General features: G+C 53.0%; 1 protein-coding gene across 1 annotated transcript in view; it reads left to right on the top strand.

The window, feature by feature from the left end:
• The window catches only part of TSHZ1 (teashirt zinc finger homeobox 1), a 44562-nt gene extending 26730 nt beyond the window's left edge, over positions 1–17832 (top strand). The window contains exon 2 of the mRNA XM_029922766.1: positions 13203–17832. Within this exon, the coding sequence (XP_029778626.1) occupies positions 13203–16458 (3256 nt within the window). The 3' untranslated portion in view covers positions 16459–17832. The remainder of the gene's footprint in view (positions 1–13202) is intronic.
• The last annotated feature ends 473 nt before the right edge of the window (positions 17833–18305 follow it).

Genomic DNA, 18305 nt, shown 5'->3' with positions numbered 1-18305 from the left:
CTGGTATGTGCGTATTTCTTTCTCTTCGAGCTGTGGCTGTAGGTATTTGAGAACTGTTAGCGGTCAACAGCCTTCTTTCCTGCACGTGACTTGGCTTTGCTAATTTCCACTTGGAGTCCTCTCCGGTAGCTTCCTGCCGTCTGTCTTTCTCCCTCTGAATGTTTTTGTTCCCTTTCTTTCCCCAATAATTTTAACATGCCCTGCGTTTCTTCCCAAGCGGTTTCCTCAGCGGAACCAACAGAGAGGAAGAGAGAAGCACGGAAACTACAAAGTCAGGAGTTGGTGGCGTTTCCCTTATTTAGCTGTTCTTAGTGAGAAAGGCGGTCCTGTGGGAACAGCTGGAACAGAATTGGTTTTGTTGGGCCACCAGCGAATCTTTCATGTTAAAACCTTTTCCTAGAATTGTTGAACCTCGTGTGTTCTCCGAGAATCCCACCTGTACCCAAGGCACCTGGGGGTGTGGTCGCTGGGCAGACCTGGGGCAGCACACATGACCTTCGCAAGAGATCAAAGAGGAAATGTCCTCAGACTGACTAGGAGTTGCTGTTGATGGTAAATTTCTGAAAAGGAAAGTGATGACTAGTTTAAGGGCCCAGAACGCCCCCCCCCCCCAATTATGTGGAGCATGATTCCAGCCTCTGCTCCAGATCTCAGGGGGACACAATGTCAAGAATGCAGAGGGCTCACACCTAGACTGTGACTCGGATCTCCAGCTCCATGTAAGGATGCAAATGCAGAGTGAAATCCCTTCAGCTGCCGAACTCTCTGCTCTGGGTGCCCCAGGCATCCCGGGTCTGCAGTCTGCCTGTGCCCCCTCCCCGGCGTGCTCAATAATACAGCAGGATTTTGCTCCACCAAAGTGTCACCTGTCGAGGTGAGTTGTGCCGGGGTCTATGTGAAGTGACAGCCATCTTTGAGTACCAGCGTCTTTAACTGGCTTCTCTTTCATCATCCATATTGGAAAGGGAACATTTTCGACAAGGTTGTTTCCTCGCCCCACTCTTGTTTCTCCCTCCTCCTCCTCCCTGCCTCGCCCCTCCCCACTCCCCTAGTGCACCTGATCAAAACATCACCGCTGACAAGGGGTTCCTTCTCCAAATTAAATGAACCCAACTAGCCTGGTAATTTTCAGGAAGAAAGCAGGTGAAGCGCCGATGCGCAAAGTTAATGAATCTGGTAACAGAACATTCTTGAGCCTGGATAATATGATCTAGCGGCGTTCCGTCGCCTCACACTTCCTGTAAGGAATGTATGGATGTCAGTTATGCGGCGTGATTCTAACATCTGTCCTACCCCATAATGGTAATTTGTATAAGTAATGGAAACAGGTTAAATACTTCCATTCTAATGTTGCCAGCAGGGATGAAAATGAACATTTCAATGAAATCATCTCGACAGAGCAGAGCAGGGAGGGGCCTGGACTGATTCATCTCTGTTCCCTTTGGTGGTGGAGCCCTAATGAGAACGCCCGCATGGATAGTTCATCAGACAGACGAGGAAGGGCGAGCAAATCTCCGAGATGGCAGTTGCCGCTCGGCCACGCGGGCACAAGGCAGCTTGGCCCCCACGCCCACCTCCGCTAACGACCTGGGCTCCGCCCCGAGGGCCCAGGCTCCTTAGTCTCGCTCTTGAGCAGCCAGCAGGGGTGATCTTCATCGGCTGAAACCCAAGGGTGATCTTGGAACCCGATCTCGAACCCTAAAAGGGACTGTTTTCTTCGTTTCCCTGTCATTATAAATCTGGCGTTTGAATGGGGTTTTCTTTGCCTAAAAAGTCACTTCACATCCTCAGTTGTCCATGTGAAGAAGGGCCATTTTATTTGAATTGTTAGCGCTATTCCACATTTTGTCCGTTCCTCTTCACTGTGCCGTATACCCGTTAGTCTACACCTAGAGAAAACATGAGCTCTTCCAGGAAGAGAAAAACCCAGTTATGCCAAGTGTCCCATAATGTCCTTGTAAACTCAAGTATGGAGTGTGGATTATTCAGTATATTTTCATATGAAAATGCTGAAGGCGTCCATTGTATTTTCCAGGATCACTACCTTCCTCCAGTTGAGATGATACTACTTAAAATCCAAGTGGGCTAAACATGGAAACAGTAGTTCACGAGCCTGTTGCGTTAAATGCCAACCCCGGAATGGCTCCAGATACCTGTATCCGGGGCCGTGGCAACTGATGAGCATCAACTGATGAGCATCAGTGAAAGAACACACCCTTCACTCTGTATCAGGATGTTTTGTTATCAAGTAGGAACAGATACGGTGGGTGCTTGTGTTCACCCTGGGTGAATGCCTATTTTGAGGAACCTAGTACCGTTTGAAGCGCAGATTTAGAGCTGACGTTTAGAAAGCGAGTCATGTTCAGGGGAAAACCTTTCTTCTGTTGTTGCTCCAGCTCTTCCAAACGGGGCACCCACACTTTGGTTCATCTCCCGGAGATACAGGGAGAGCGAGGAGGTGGGGTTCTGGAACATTCAGCTCCCGTGGAATAGAGAACAGGAGGATTCAAGGGAAGGCCTTTCTGAAAGATGTAATTGGGGCGGAGATTCAGATGCGGGCCGGGGGGAAGCAAACCTAATTGCTCCGCGCCACTGTCATTTAGACTCAAGGGATTTGGGACTTTACTACATTTAGCCGTTAAAAAACAAATACAGCTGTCACTCCTCACCATTCTTAAAATGACTGTTGAATAGAGCAAATCGTGTTTCCTTTAAAGAAACAAAGATGTTTTTTAAAACTGTTGGTCTGCCATTTGAGAAATATAATTTTTATCTCATTTGCCGAAGATAAGATGTTTGCGCCTCATTGTATAATTACAATTTGAGATGAAAATATTTTTTCAGACAATATGTGTGTATTTACATCTTAAACCGTCAGGGCACACATTGTTGATGTCAGATTAAACTCTAACAGGGACTGTATACATTGCCTTATGCCCACTTGCATTAGGGCGCGCAGAATTTCATGTTGCGTAAGATGACAGCACATCTTTAGGGACACATTGGCACCCAGAAGGCACGTTTTGTGACAAAAAATATTAACAAGATTTAATTTCTTTTTTAAATGAAATCTAACGGCAGGATCTGGTTGTCGCCTTCCCATTTGGGGAACGAAGAGGACTCTGTCTTTTTTACTCATTCACGCATGCGCACGCTGGCGCACATGCGTACGCACACCTGCACGCGCACCTGCACGCGCACCTGCACGCGCACCTGCACGCGCACCTGCACGCGCACGCGGGCCGGCGGCGCCTCCTCTCCGGCCTCTCGGGCGCTGCTGTGCGCTGATCCCGTCGTCTGTACCGCCGCTGGGCGCGTTCTCCCGGGCACAGGGGACCCACCGCGTGTGCACAGACTTCACACTCCACCCGCCTGCCGGGCTCAGGAAGGGCGGGGGTGGGGGGTGACGGCAACAGAGGATGATTTGGAGTCTTTGTTTCGTTTGATGGGGAGAAATGTCATTTGTTTCTGTACGTGATTGGAAGGGAGAGTTTTGTGCTGCAGGTCCCAGTCCCAAGCTTACTCATGCATCAGATTTCCATGCGGGGGAGGGGGGTTTTTGTGGAGAAAACGGCTCGATGTGGGGCTGACTCTCTGCTCACAAAAGTCTCGTAGGATAAGAAGTGATACTCATTTACCTGGTGAGGTAAATTGTTCTCAGTTTCATCACTAGAAATAACAATTTCCACAAACTATATTTTGGGACATTTGTACCCATATAGAGTTTTAGGAAGTTGTAGCTTGTAATGAAAACAAAAGATCATGACAAATAATCACCTAAACTCAGAAGTTTTTATGAGTCAGTCTCTCTCTCTGCCTCTGCCTAGCTAAGAAAAATTTCAAAGACATCTAGGAAAGCAGTTATGAGAATTAACTGATAATAGTAGAAATAAGCCCGAGCGTTATAGTGAGAGAATGATGCTTGTGTTAAGCTTCTAGCCGAGTGTGGAGATTCTCATGTAGGGTCCTGGAGCAGGGTCCCGTGATGCTGTGTCACAGTGGTGTGTAATTTACATCTGGCGATAGCGTCCTTACGGATAAAATTCCCCCAACTTTCTGTTAGAAGTCAGCCTGTCATCAATTTGCAAATGTTGGCTTTGTAAATTTTATTTATTTTTGAGAGAGAGACAGAGAGAGACAGCATAAACAGGGGATGGTCAGAGAGAGAGGGAGACACAGAATCGGAAGCAGCTCCAGGCTCTGAGCTGTCAGCACAGAGCCCGACGTGGGGCTCGAACCCACAAACCATGAGATCATGACCTGAGCCGAAGCCGTGTGTGTCCCCGCACTTGGTGACATCCATGCCCCTACCCCCCAAAAGTTGAAGTTCTCATTTCTCCTCTTTCATCCTGCGCATTTATAAGAATGAGACCCTGGATTTGAAAAGGACACACTTCTGAGATATGAGCCCTGGATGGGGTTCAGAGACCAAGGTGCCCTTTCTCTCCATTGTCTCTCACTCGTGGGTTCTGACACCCCTAAGGAGCAAAGTTCTGCGGGACTTCACTCTGTAGCGGAAGACCTTGTTGAGGAATTGTAGGGCACAGCACGCGTGGGGTGGTGCTGTAAGGTGATTGGCTGGATGTGGACACATCTGCTGGTGGTTCTTCATGCTAGCTCTTGCATATGGTGGACAGTCTGGGAACAAACAGGTGCACGAGCTGACTTACTGTTCTTGTGCTGATTTCAGCCATTTGGCGGGAGATTCCACATAGGAGTCTCCCCTCCTGACTTCCAAGTATCATCCATGAGGATGAACCTGACTCTGATAAAAGTCTTTCCTGGTGTCAGTGGGCAGATCAGACCAGGTTGGAATCCAGCATCCTGGGCGTGGTTTGCAAATGTTGGCTTTGTAAGCCCGGACCGGTCAGATTGCCAGAGAGTGGCATGTCGGGCTCTGTGCTGACAGCTCGGAGCCTGGAGCCTGCTTCCGATTCTGTGTCTCCCTCTCTCTCTGCCCCTCCCCTGCTCGTGCTGTCTCTCTCTCTCTCCCTCCCACAAAAATAAATAAATAAACATTTAAAAAATTAAAAATATTAGAAATGGGTAAAAATGATAGGCCATTCTATTTACAGACTCTGCAGTTCTTGAAAGTGGCTTCTAACAGGTTTTAAATAAAGAAACAATTCTGGTATAAATCAGATGGTCTTGCAGACCAGTACGTTAATGATTGGTACCAGGCAATTAAAATCTGCCAGAGTGATAGAAAAATTTTTGCTGCTATCACATGAGAGCAGAAGTGGTCTTTCAGCTTTGCTTGGCAAAGTATCAACCTTCCTGCAAAAATCCAGAACTTATGTTCATAAATTAACATATATCCTGCCTGTATTTTAATGTCCTTTGCAGAGGAGGAGGGAGTGAGCTCTTACCTGTATCCGCTTTCTCTGCGTCTCTTACTTCCCAGGTTATTCTAACTTTCATCAAAACCACCTGCTGTCTCTGTAACAGAGATGAAGTCACTTTACAAGTGATCAATTATAAATTTGGAGGAAAGTGTGTTTTGCAAGATTCCACAATGAATTGCAGCTGTGCATTTATCACGTAGGTGTGTGTAATACCCTTGTGTGCATTGGCCCCTTGGAGTAAATGTATTTTGATATAATGGCCATCTGTTCACGAATATCACATTTGCCGTGCTAAACCGTAGTTGGATGTGGATAGGCATGTAATTTGGTAGGATCCTATAGTTTCACCAGGTGGCAACACAATAGCCAAGTTTGGTATTTACTGGAAGCCAGTAACCAAGCAGGGACGAGACCTGTGTTTGATATTTGTCACTTTTAAATATCCATCTCCCTCACTCACAGCCAACTCTCCATTGGGTGTGCTGACGAGGGAAAGACCTTGGATAACACGAAGTCTCCCAGCCTGATTCTTGTTGTTTATTTGCCTCACCTCTCCCTCCCCCTCCCGCACCGGCCTTGGCCTCGGGAAGAGCCGACTCAGGAGCACCCTTTCTGCTCCCTTCAAGCTCCCACCCATCCCTCTTCCTCTGGAAGCAGTAGCTGTCGGGGAGACTGCTGAAGGGCAGACAGAGGGGCCTGGACAAGGCGGAAGTTAAAGACCTCACTTCCCGAGTAATCTGGTGTGAATTTTGAGTCAGGTTGGTAAGCGCACCATCTACCCAATGATAAAGGCCGGTAATGGGTCAGCTTTCAGTGGGACAAACCCTTATTTTGTTCCGATTGTTTGGAGGTTAGTGACAGCTTGTGAGGCATGAGACCAAGCAGGGGCGCCTCTGACAGTGGAGGAGGGTCCCTCCTGCCATTTTCTAGTTCACTTTGCATCTGCAGGACCCGGCAAGGAGGTGTAGGGCCCCCCAGGTACAGACTTGGGCTCAACAACCATGGGCTTCCATCCCATGAGCTCTTCTTAGAACCCCCACCCCCACAAAGACACCAGTAGTTGTCATGAATGTGGCTTGGGGACACTGAGGCTCCGACAAGTGGGTGAGTGTGTGGGGGCCACACTGTCCATAGGTGACTGGGTTGGGGCTCCTTCCAGGGAAGTCTGTCCCTTCCCCCCAGTCTGTCCTCCAGTCGCAGTAATGATGGAGGTCTGTCTGCAATGGTGGCCTCATTAGCCTGGACCCTGTAGAGATAAGCAGGTGGAATGTCACCCTCACCCACTCACCCTGGCCTCCAGGGTTAGGCTGCCTGGGGCACCCCTTCCTTCAGTCACCCCTGCACACACTGAGGGTCCCTCTGCGCACCTGCCATGTGTGACAGATGCGGCTCAGGGAGCCATGTCTTCGGAAGTAGTTTAGCCCATTCCTCCTGCTACAGACGTGGCCGAACCAGAGGCCCCCTTCCGTGCCCCGTGCTGAAGCCCAATGTCCAGTTGGTCTTTCGAGCACCGAGGGCTAAGTATGGGCTGAGAATGTCCATCTTCAGGACAGCCCTGTCCTGCACGATCCAGCCTCTGTCCCCAGGTCCAAACGCTTACATGAAACCCAGTAGGTTTTAGAGCACCCTGCGGGCTCTGACCCTGGGAGGTGAGCGCCCTTGGCCTGAGCCCAGGTTTGAAAGGAGCCATTGGGGGTGGCCCAGAGGGCTTGAGCGTTGCTTTTAAAGGGCAGGTCTGTAGGTGAGGCAGGGAGGGTTAGAGCCCAGCCCTGACCCAGGGGGGCCTCGGGAAGGCCCACTTGTCAGCTAGCCAGCAGTGAGGTGGAGAGGATGGGAAGGTGAGGGTCAAGTGCTGGTGGGCGCTGGCCGTTGGCGAGCATACAGGAGGTGCTGCCCTGGTGACTGTGCTGTGTCTGTCGTTAGCGTTAGCGCTGGCCTCGGAGCCACGGCGGCCCTTGACGGTTCTTGGAATGGAGGGCAGAGGGGAAAAGGAGGCTGGCTGATTGCTCTCAGAATCATTCTGGAACATTCTTTGGGCTCCCTCACACCATTGTCTGTGTGGCCATTGAACCCCTCGCGCCGTTACGCTCTGGCTGTCCCGTGGTCTGTGTCCTCTCATGACCACGAGCGCCCCTGCCTGTGGTTCGGCTGGAGGATTCGGGCCCTTGAACGCAGATTACCTGCTGAAGGGGATGCGCTCTCTCCAGAAGCTAGTGTTACTGTGTGTGTCTCATCGTAGGATGGGACAGGAAAACAGCTCTGGGGTCACAGTGCGTCACAGTGCGGGCACAGGGCAGGCGGCCCCCAGATGCTGCTCTGGGTCCACACCTCCTCAGGCCCCACATATGTTAGCATTGAAAAGTTAGCTTGTTCAGAGACTTGGTCAGCGACTAGAGCCACATGGCAGGAGGGCACAATGGCAGGGAGTATCAAGTATCAGCACTGAGATGCAGGAAGAGTAAGTGGTGGAGGTATAAGCCTGACGTTCTAGAACGGGCGGGAGGCCAAGGTCCTGGAGCAGGACGACCGCTGAGCTTGGAGGGCTGAGGGCCGCCAGGCAGGCCCGCCACCCTCACCCCTGCATGCGACCGGGCAGCCCTCTCCAGGGGAAGGTGGGACAGGGAGCCCGCTGAGGGCGTGGAAGGCCCCCCTGCCCACTGGAATCTTCTCTTACCAGAACCCAAATACCGCCTGCACCCGGCATGCTCCTGCCCCCCTTGACTTGTTAAAAATGTTTGAAAAATAACGGTTAACAAAGCCCTTTGCACATTTCTGGGCGCGGGCTGGGCCCTGCCTGTCCTGGCTCCGTGGTCCCGGGGTCTGGCTCATGGCTGCCAGGGGGGCTCACCGAGGGTGGGCTGCCTTAATTCCAGTGACAGAGCGGACGGCTGGTCCCTGTGTGCTGGGGTGAGAACGCTGAAGCCGTTCGGAGACTGAGATGCATGTCAAGACCCGTGTCACTCAACGCACCCCGAATATGCGTGACTTAGGAAGAAACCACTGTTAACATTCTTCGAAAAGGATTGTCCCTGTGCTGTGTGCATAGTTTTCTTTTGCTCTTTTCACTTAATGACCCTCCATGTCATTAAAGACACTTAAAAACATTTTTTAATGTTTATTTTTGAGAGAGAGAGACAGAATGTGAGTGGGAGAGGGACAGAGAGGGAGAGAGGGAGACACAGAATCCGAAGCAGGCTCCAGGCTCTGAGCTGTCAGCACAGAGCCCGATGCAGGGCTTGAACCCACCAACTGTGAGATCATGACCTGAGCCGAAGCCGGACGCTTAACCGACTGAGCCACCCAGGCGCCCCAAGACACTTTTAATGTTTGAATAATTGTCCATTGTAGAAATAAACTACAAATCACTTAATTACCTTTTATTGTTGAAGATTCAGAGCGTGGTATATTTTCTATGAAATAATACTATAACAGACCTCTTTGCGCATAAAGCTTTTTCTGTCGTTCGGATCACGTTCCTGGTGATCTGTTCCCAAGTAAAATTAGGGGGCCTAAGAGTATCAACATTTCAGAAATCTGACTTCGTTTGTTGAGACTCTGTCGGTCACACCCCACGACTGGCCCAGAAGCGGTGCTCTGAGTCCTGCCTGCGGAGTTACTTTGGGTCATTCCCATTCCCCACACTTCCTGGACCTGTTTGCTGCACGGAGATGCTGACAGAGGAAAGCAGCTTCATCCTGAGGGGCTGAGAGTCCCATGACCCAGACTGGAATTTGTGTCTACCCTGGGTGACCTTGTGGAAGCTGGTCAGCTTCTCAGAGACTCAGTTTCCCCCTCTGCAAAGCATCTCAGGGATGCTGCCTTGGGTGCTCGTGGGGTGAAGCAAGGTGATCGCGGGGACAGGGCCCTCCCAGCGGGGTCAGCGGGGTGAAAGTGCACAGTTTCCCCAAGAGGACGGGCAAGTAGGCATCTCTCCGTTCTTCGGGGAATGGTGGCTTCTGGCAGGGATTGACAGAGGTGTCATGACCGAAGGGACATCTGAGCCTCCGCATGAGGATGAGTGTTGTTCGCAAGGTCGGGGTGGGGGCACTGCCTGGGACCAGGCTGCACCCAGGGCTGGACGCGTGGCAGGGGGAGGGGCCCACGTGGGGATTCCCCCCCCCCCCATGCAGGAAATGACTTTAACAGAGATTTTAGCTCCAGGATGGTGAGAGCGGGGTCCCCGGGCTGCAGGACCAAGAGGAGGTAGCCTGGCTGGAAGGCTGCCGCAGCGGCACGTGGGCAGCGTGGGCGTCCGGGTTAGTGAGGTCGGGGGCTTGAGAATGAGGACAACGGCTGTTTTTCTGGAATGAGTGACATGTGTGGGGTGGCGCAGTAACAGGTGAGTTTGGGGATCCCTAATTCAGGAGTAAGCATGCTGTTATGTGGGGAGGGGCCAGGAGGAACCTTTTGTTTGCCCTTAATTACCCAGGAAGTGTCTGGAACACTCCCATCGTGACAAGTTCAGGTCACAGCAGTCGGAGCTCCTTCCGTGTCCCAGACACGGAGCTTGCTCTGCAAACATGCAGGGAGCCCGGCTTCACGTTCCGTCCCTCAGGGTCTGTGACCAGCGGGGCTGTTGGGGGCATGGATTCGGTGGTCACAGGCACACACTGGGAGGGCTCATGAAATGGTGACATCCCCTGAAAGAGGCCACTGTGCAATTGGCAAGGGCAGCGGGGGGGGGGGGGGGGGCAGGAGGCGGACAGTGCCCTGAGCAGGGGCGTGGCTGGGGCAGGAGGGACCTTCCTGCAGGGATGCTGGGGTGGCAGGCACACTGAGCTCGGGACGAGGAAGACAGGCAGGATCCCGGGTTCCCCTCAGTGCATGCTGGGGCTCCCTAGCCGTGAGCTGCAGGAGGGCGGGCACAGGGGACACGGGTGTCCCCGCTGAGGGACGGGCTCATTTGCAAACGATGCCTTAGGAGGGTTTCCTTGTGGAGGAGGCTGGGGTTCTGTGCGGTTCCGCCTGACTGGTGTTGCTGTGGGGCATGTGGAGTTGTCGGTGAAACTCACTTTAGCTCACCCGGGAACTCCGCAGTGTAGACTGGACCGCCTCAGGAGGAGGACGACCTGGGATGGAGTGTGGTCTGAGGACACTGCCCTCCTCTCGGGGGGGCACAGGGAAGGGGATGGAACCCACGCCTAAGGGAGCAGGCGGGTGGAGCCTAGCTGTGGCTGCCCCCTTCCAGACCCAGCACGGGTGTGCCGTGCGCGGACCGGGGTGCTGGGCAAACCACACGCGGTGTTCTGGGCATTGCCTATTTCCGTGTTTTCAGAGCTGGGACGGAAGTTATTTATCCATTCAGGACATGCTGCCAGGTGCTAGCTGGGGGGTAGGCAGTGGGCAGCCTTGCTGCCGTCCGGTGATGGGGACAGACCAGCTGACTGGTGACGCAGGGAGCAGACCCACGGTGATGGGCTGACAGAGGGGGGTGGGGGGAGGGGCAGAGAGAGAGGGAGACACAGAATCCCAAGAAGGCTTCAGGCTCTGAGCCGTCAGCACAGAGCTTGACACAGGGCTCAAACACAAATGGCGAGATCATGACCAGAGCTGATGTTGGACACTCAACCGATGTAGCCGCCCAGGTGCCCTGGAATTAGTTTTCAGTAACTGCTAGGGCATGAATCCTGCGTTCCTTAAAGTGGACGGACCGGGTCTATGAGGCAGTAAGTGTGCCCCTGGGGCTGCTTTGGGACAGCTCAGAGTCAGGCCCGCACCTGTGGGACGTGGGGCCCGCATCTTCACACGGACTCTGCCCTTCCCGGGCTGCTCATAGTCTTCAGCGTGCCCATCAGGACCCCCCAGGGGCAGGCATTGGGGCCCAGGCCTGGCTTGCTGACCGTTGCTTCATGAACTCGGGCCCTTGGCTGAGGGTTGGAGTGGCACACCTTCAGAACCCTGGAAGGCCCTAAACCCTTAATAATTACAAAGTGAAGGTGCCATTCAACTTGGCAGTCGTTTTTGTTTTTGTATTTTTTATGAGGTTTACATTTTGCAGGAGGGCCGTACAGGATTGCCTGTGCCTCTGGTGAACCGCGGGCCCCCCGCGGCTGGTCATTCTTCACGCGGGCGGCGCAGTGTGGGCGGAGTGTAACATGCAGGTCTGTCCGTCCGCGGACCGCTCCTCCATGTGAGCGTCAGCTGTGGGACTCGTGAGCGCTCGTGCTCTGATCGCTCGGAGCCGGCACCCGGGGATGGATGGCCCGTGGCACGTGGTGTGTGCAGGTGTGACCAGGGCAGCGCTGTTCACCGCACACCCGTGCTCACCGCCGCCCCCGCCTGGAGCCCGCTGTTTGCGGGGGCTGATGGTCTCCTGTCATTTCCTGCCGCCCCCGGCGTCTGCCCTCTGGGCACCCGAGTTCTCCGTCTCTCCTCTCAACCCATCCTGAAAACGCGTGTGCTTTTCGCCACATTCCCTGAGGATCAGGCTCTGATAATGTGATAATGAGTGATCACATTTAATGAGACACCCCTCTCGCATCCCATCAGTGCGTCTTACTAGGGGCCCTGGAAGGTATCTTAAGCTCAGATTTCCCAAGATGTGGATGGAGGACTTGCTCGGCTAGTTGTTTCCCAAACAAATAAATAAAAATGAATAAATGCATTTTGGTCAAATAAGAGGTGGTATGTACAGTCAGCTTCCCTTGAGAATTAACAAGAGATGTCACACGTTAAAGGATCTAAAATGTCCCGCGGTAAAAAAGATCAGGTTTCATCTAATGATTTCTGTTCCCTCCAGCCTCTCATTCATGTGACAGCTGTCTGTATCCAGAAGTTTCCTCTGGGAGATGGCGCCTTCAGCCCACGACGTCACTTGACTGTGGCCCCAGGTGGGCTGCTGTGGCGTATCACTGGCGCTGCTATCGTGTAAAAAAAATGTTTTTATTGTGGTAAGACGTTCATAGCCTAGCAGTTAATGTTTTAATCATGTTTACGCGGACAGCTCAGTGGCATCAAGGACAGTCACCCTCTCCGACGACCGTCCCCACCACCTGTCTCCGGAATGCTTTATCTTCCAAGCCGACATCCCGTTCCCCTGAAACACTAACTCCCCAATCCCCCCGCCCCCCACCTTCTGCCCCTGGAAACCACATTCTACTCTCGGTCTCTGAATTTGACTACTCATCATAGGTGCTTCATGTAAGTGGAATCAAACTGTGCATGTCCTTTTGCGCCTGGCGAGTTTCACTTTACCGTAACGTTCTGCAGGTGCTTCGGCGCTCTGGTGGGTGCTGGAATTTCCTTCCTCTTTAAGACCGAATAATACTCCATTGCCTATAGACACGCATTTTGTTCCTCCGTTCATTTGTCAAGATATTTGGGTTGTTTCCACCTTTGACTCCTATAAATAATGCTGTGTTGTGACCTCCCTGGCACCCATGCAGGTGACATCTGCTTCGTCCGGACAGGGGGCTAGTGGTGCTATGTTCTGTTCTGTTCTTTGTGGTGAAGCCTAGAGTATTTTTATCACCTGCCATGGAGGAGGGTTTTTATTTATGGAAACCATATGATCCTGTCTGTGGAATATCCTGCCCTCAATGTTGACACCCGGGTCCCACCCGATGGGAAGGCAGAGAGACCCACACATCCCTTAGGAAAAGAAGGGCCTCTGGTGGGAAGGGGGGAGGGGAGAGGCTGTCCTTGCAGACCCTGCTGTGACGGCCAGAGTGAGGTTTTGAAGAAGGGGGCAGATAGTGGCCCTTTAGTTGAGGCTCCCTCGGGGCAAATGTATTCACTTGGGAGGGGTCCTCGTCCTGGCTGGACCCGGGGGTCCGCCACGGAGCTGGAAGCGAGTAGTTACGTAAAGTGGGGGTAGCCCTGTAGCCTGGAGCTTGGCTGAGAAACATCTTTTTAAAGATCATCTAACTGCTGGGGAGGCCGCGTCCTTGAAGATGATTTATTTCCCCTTACCGTGTTTCATTTTTCTCTCCTAGCTTATGTTCCTGAGGAAGAACTGAAGGCAGCAGAAATAGATGAAGAAGCCGTGGAGGAGGATGGGCTGTCTCTGGACGTCCAGGAGAGTGACTATGTGTGCAATGAGGAGACGGAGATCAAAGAAGGCCAGAGCTACCAGAACTCCCCCGTCAGCACTGCGACTAATCAGGACGCGGGCTACGGGTCCCCTTTCAGTGAAAACAGCGACCAGCTAGTCCATTTCAAAAGCTCTTCCTCCAGAGAAGAGAAGGAGGATCCGCAGGGCCCGGACGGCGTCTCCTACCCCCAGGACAGCTTGGCACAGATCAAGGCTGTGTACGCAAACCTGTTCTCCGCGTCCTGCTGGTCCAGCCTCGCTTTGGACCTGAAGAAGTCCGGTTCGACCACCAGCAACAACGATGCGGGCCAGAAGGAGAGCTCCACCCCCGCCCCCACGCCCCCGGCCAGTACGGCGGGGCCCACGGGCACCACCGCGAGCACCCCCAGCTCAGGCTCTGGCTCCGGCAGCGGCGGCAGCGGCGGCTCGGGCTACGACTGGCACCAGGCCGCGCTGGCCAAGACGCTGCAGCAGACGTCCTCCTACGGGCTGCTCCCTGAGCCCAGCCTCTTCAGCACCGTGCAGCTCTACAGGCAGAACAACAAACTCTACGGGTCCGTGTTCACGGGCGCCAGCAAGTTCCGCTGCCGGGACTGCAGTGCCGCCTACGACACGCTGGTGGAGCTGACGGTGCACATGAACGAGACGGGGCACTACCGCGATGACAACAGGGACAAGGACTCCGAGAAGGCCAAGCGGTGGTCCAAGCCCAGGAAGCGCTCGCTGATGGAGATGGAGGGGAAGGAGGACGCGCAGAAAGTGCTCAAGTGCATGTACTGCGGCCACTCCTTCGAGTCGCTGCAAGACCTGAGCGTGCACATGATCAAGACCAAGCATTACCAGAAAGTGCCTCTGAAGGAGCCGGTGCCGGCCATCACCAAGCTGGTCCCTTCCACCAAGAAGCGCGCACTGCAGGACCTGGCGTCGCCCTGCTCTCCCGAGCCGGCGGGGCTGGCCGCCGACGCGGCGCTCAGCGAGTCGGCCAAGGACCAGAAGGCCGCCAACCCCTACGTGACACCCAACAACCGCTACGGCTACCAGAACGGCGCCAGCTACACCTGGCAGTTCGAGGCCCGCAAGGCCCAGATCCTCAAGTGCATGGAGTGCGGCAGCTCCCACGACACGCTGCAGCAGCTCACCGCCCACATGATGGTCACCGGCCACTTCCTCAAAGTGACCACCTCGGCCTCCAAGAAGGGGAAGCAGCTGGCGCTGGACCCCGTGGTGGAAGAGAAGATCCAGTCCATCCCTCTGCCCCCCACCACGCACACCCGGCTGCCTGCCTCCCACATCAAAAAGCAGCCCGAGTCTCCGGCGGGGTCCTCGCCCGCCGAGGAGAAGAAGGAGCCGGAGAAGGAGAAGGCGCCAGCGGCCAGCGAGGCGGACAAGAAGGTCAAGGAGGAGAGCCAGGACGCCCCCGAGAAGTTCGAGCCCACGGCCCTGTATCGGTACCTGCGCGAGGAGGACCTGGACGACAGCCCCAAGGGCGGGGTGGACATTCTCAAGTCGCTGGAGAACACGGTGTCCACGGCCATCAGCAAAGCCCAGAACGGCGCGCCCTCCTGGGGCGGCTACCCCAGCATCCACGCGGCCTACCAGCTGCCCGGCACCGTGAAGCCGCCGCCGCCGGCCGCGCAGAGCGTGCAGGTGCAGCCGTCCTTCGCGGGGGGCGTGAGGCCGCTGTCGTCGGACCACAGCGCGCTCCTGCACTCCCCGGGGAGCCTCACGCCCCCGCCGCACAAGAGCAACGTGTCGGCCATGGAGGAGCTGGTGGAGAAGGTCACCGGCAAGGTCAGCGTGAAGAAGGAGGAGAGGCCGGCCGACAGGGAGAAGGGCTCTCCGGCCAAGGCCGTGTCCCCCGTGGCCAAAGAGAACAAGGACTTCCCTCGAGCAGAGGAGAGTGGTGGCAAAGTCCAGCAGAAGAAGGGCCCCGAGGGGGAGGCGGCCAAGGCCAAAAAGGAGGGCGTGCTGGAGGCACACACCCCAAACGGCACCGAGCCGCTGAAGGCCAAAGTCACCAATGGCTGTAACAACCTGGGGATCATCACAGACCACTCGCCCGAGCCCTCCTTCATCAACCCTCTGAGCGCGCTGCAGTCCATCATGAACACGCACCTGGGCAAAGTGTCCAAGCCGGCGAGCCCCTCCCTGGACCCGCTGGCCATGCTCTACAAGATCAGCAACAGCATGCTGGACAAGCCCGTCTACCCAGCCACCCCCATCAAGCAGGCCGACGCCATCGACCGCTACTACTACGAGAACAGCGACCAGCCCATCGACCTCACCAAGTCCAAAAGCAAGCCCCTGGTCTCCAGTGCAGCCGACCCCGTGGCCTCGCCTCTCCGGGAGAGCGCCCTCATGGACATCTCAGACATGGTGAAAAACCTCACGGGCCGGCTCACCCCCAAGTCCTCCACGCCCTCCACCGTGTCGGAGAAATCGGACGCCGACGGCAGCAGCTTCGAGGAGGCGCTGGACGAGCTGTCGCCCGTGCACAAGAGGAAGGGGCGACAGTCCAACTGGAACCCCCAGCACCTGCTCATCCTCCAGGCTCAGTTCGCCTCGAGCCTGCGGGAGACGCCGGAGGGGAAGTACATCATGTCGGACCTGGGCCCCCAGGAGCGGGTGCACATCTCCAAGTTTACCGGGCTGTCCATGACCACCATCAGCCACTGGCTGGCCAACGTGAAGTACCAGCTGAGGAGGACAGGGGGTACCAAGTTCCTGAAGAACCTGGACACCGGGCATCCGGTTTTCTTTTGCAACGATTGTGCCTCTCAGTTCAGAACTGCTTCTACGTACATAAATCACCTAGAGACACACTTAGGCTTCAGCTTGAAGGATCTCTCCAAGCTGCCGCTAAATCAGATTCAAGAACAGCAGAACGTTTCCAAAGTCCTGGCAAACAAAGTTCTGGGCCCGGTAGGGGCCGCCGAGGACGATTTGGGCTCCACATTCCAATGCAAGCTTTGCAATCGGACTTTTGCGAGCAAGCACGCAGTCAAACTGCACCTTAGTAAGACCCACGGCAAGTCCCCAGAGGACCACCTGATCTATGTGACAGAGTTGGAAAAACAGTAGCGTCCAGGTATGCCAGGGACCGAGGCACATTGCACTAACCGTCGTCTTTGTACTGCACTAGGCCCGGCTGAGCCTCTGAAATCAGCCTTCCCTCTGTTGCCCAGCCGGCTGTCTGGACCTTGGTTTTTCTTACGCATATTTTGTAGTTATATTTATATGCTCTTTGTCCGATGGTGCATGTTATTTTTCTTTTTCCGTGAGTCAAAGTCTGACCTTTATTTTCAACATCTGTTCTTGATGTTAAGCTATCTTTTGTAGGAAATAGTGGGGCACACTACTCAGAGACATTTATTTAGCAGGAAAGAGAGACACAAATAACAATGATAAAAAGACATCCTAAAATTACAAAGTTGCCATGACAATAAAGGTCATAGAACCTAGGAGTGTCAAATTTAACCCTTTGAGGACTGCAATTGCATTTCTGTGCCTTTCACTCAAAAAAAAAAAAAAAAAAGAAAAAAGGCTTAAAGGCATTTCATTCAGATCAAAAGCTGTGTCAGACACAAAACTTATTTAATAATTAAAAAATGAGCTTTTATATGCAGAACTGGTTTGTGATGGAAACATGCATGCAGCTGTTGGAAGATAGAAAGTTGTCTAGGACTCATGGGGTTAGCAAGCCACAGCTTTACACATTGAAAACAAAAAAACAAAACAGAAAAACCCACCACCACCTCCACCACCACCACCACCACCACCACCACCACCACCACCACCACCACCAAACATCCCCAGTTGCCACTCTGCCCAAACCCTCTGGATGCTGAAAAAAAAAAAAGGCCACTTTCGGCAAAAAAAAGTATGCAAGCTATTATTTAAAAATGTGTAAAAATGCTATTTCTTTTTTCCTGTAAAATACTGCGGTTTATAGTTACTTACAAATGTAAGCTTTGGTATAAGCTGACCTTTCTATAGCGTGCTGCATTGGTAAATGAAAAAAAAAACGGGGCAAATGTTGGAGTCCTTTTCTTGTAAATTGCCAGCATCAGCTTAAAAACCCTATATGTTACATTATCGTACATTTTAATCTATTCAACTTTCTTTGTACCTTCTGGCTGTATGCTTTCTCTTTTAACTTTTTATATTGTCATTTTATATTAAATTTCTGTGTATATAATGTAAAACCACAATTTTTGAATAAAATTTAGTTCCTGCAGCTTGATTTAAATAGAGAAATTTTACTGGCACCTGCGTCTTTCCAGATGCATGTATATCAGACAAAAATAAATAAATGAAAACAAAGCAAGCAGTGCACTATTAATTATACATTTTGATGTTCTATCATTAATATTGTACAGTACATTTTGGTTCACACAATTAAATCCACTGTTTTCTCAAATGTAAAATAAACCCACATGCAGTTCTTGATTTACAGACATTGTCATGTCGTCATTATACTGCCTTTGAGATGTTATTTTAGCAACAAGAGGTATTGCTTCTGCAATCAACCAACAAAAATTCTATTCAGAATCATCACTTCATGATGCGTGTGCTGACATGCTTCATTCAGATGAGAAGTATGGCATTTTTTTAAATGATAATTAAAATTTTTACTCTACTGGGTGCCACGGAATACGGAGTTCAGCCACGGAGCGATGGCTGTTCTGTACATACGTGGACCGGGCTGCTTTCTTCAGAGGATCGCCACGGAGTATTTCCACGTGTTCACAGTTACCCTTAGTGGGGATCCAGGGATCCGGGACGAGGATGGAGGGGTTGGTCTTGCTCTAGCAGCCGCGGGATGTGGCTCTGTGTTGTACCCAAGAGGAAAGTCTGGTTTCTGCAGTTTGCAGAAACTGGGCTGCTCTGTGCGTCGGTGTTTGGGACCAGTGTCGCCTCTGCAGGGT

This window comes from Suricata suricatta, chromosome 14 (genome assembly GCF_006229205.1).
Source record: "Suricata suricatta isolate VVHF042 chromosome 14, meerkat_22Aug2017_6uvM2_HiC, whole genome shotgun sequence".
Classification (NCBI taxonomy): Eukaryota; Metazoa; Chordata; class Mammalia; order Carnivora; family Herpestidae; genus Suricata; species Suricata suricatta.
The sequence above is the reverse complement of the archived record's forward strand: the minus strand, read 5'-3'. Positions and strand labels throughout refer to the sequence as shown.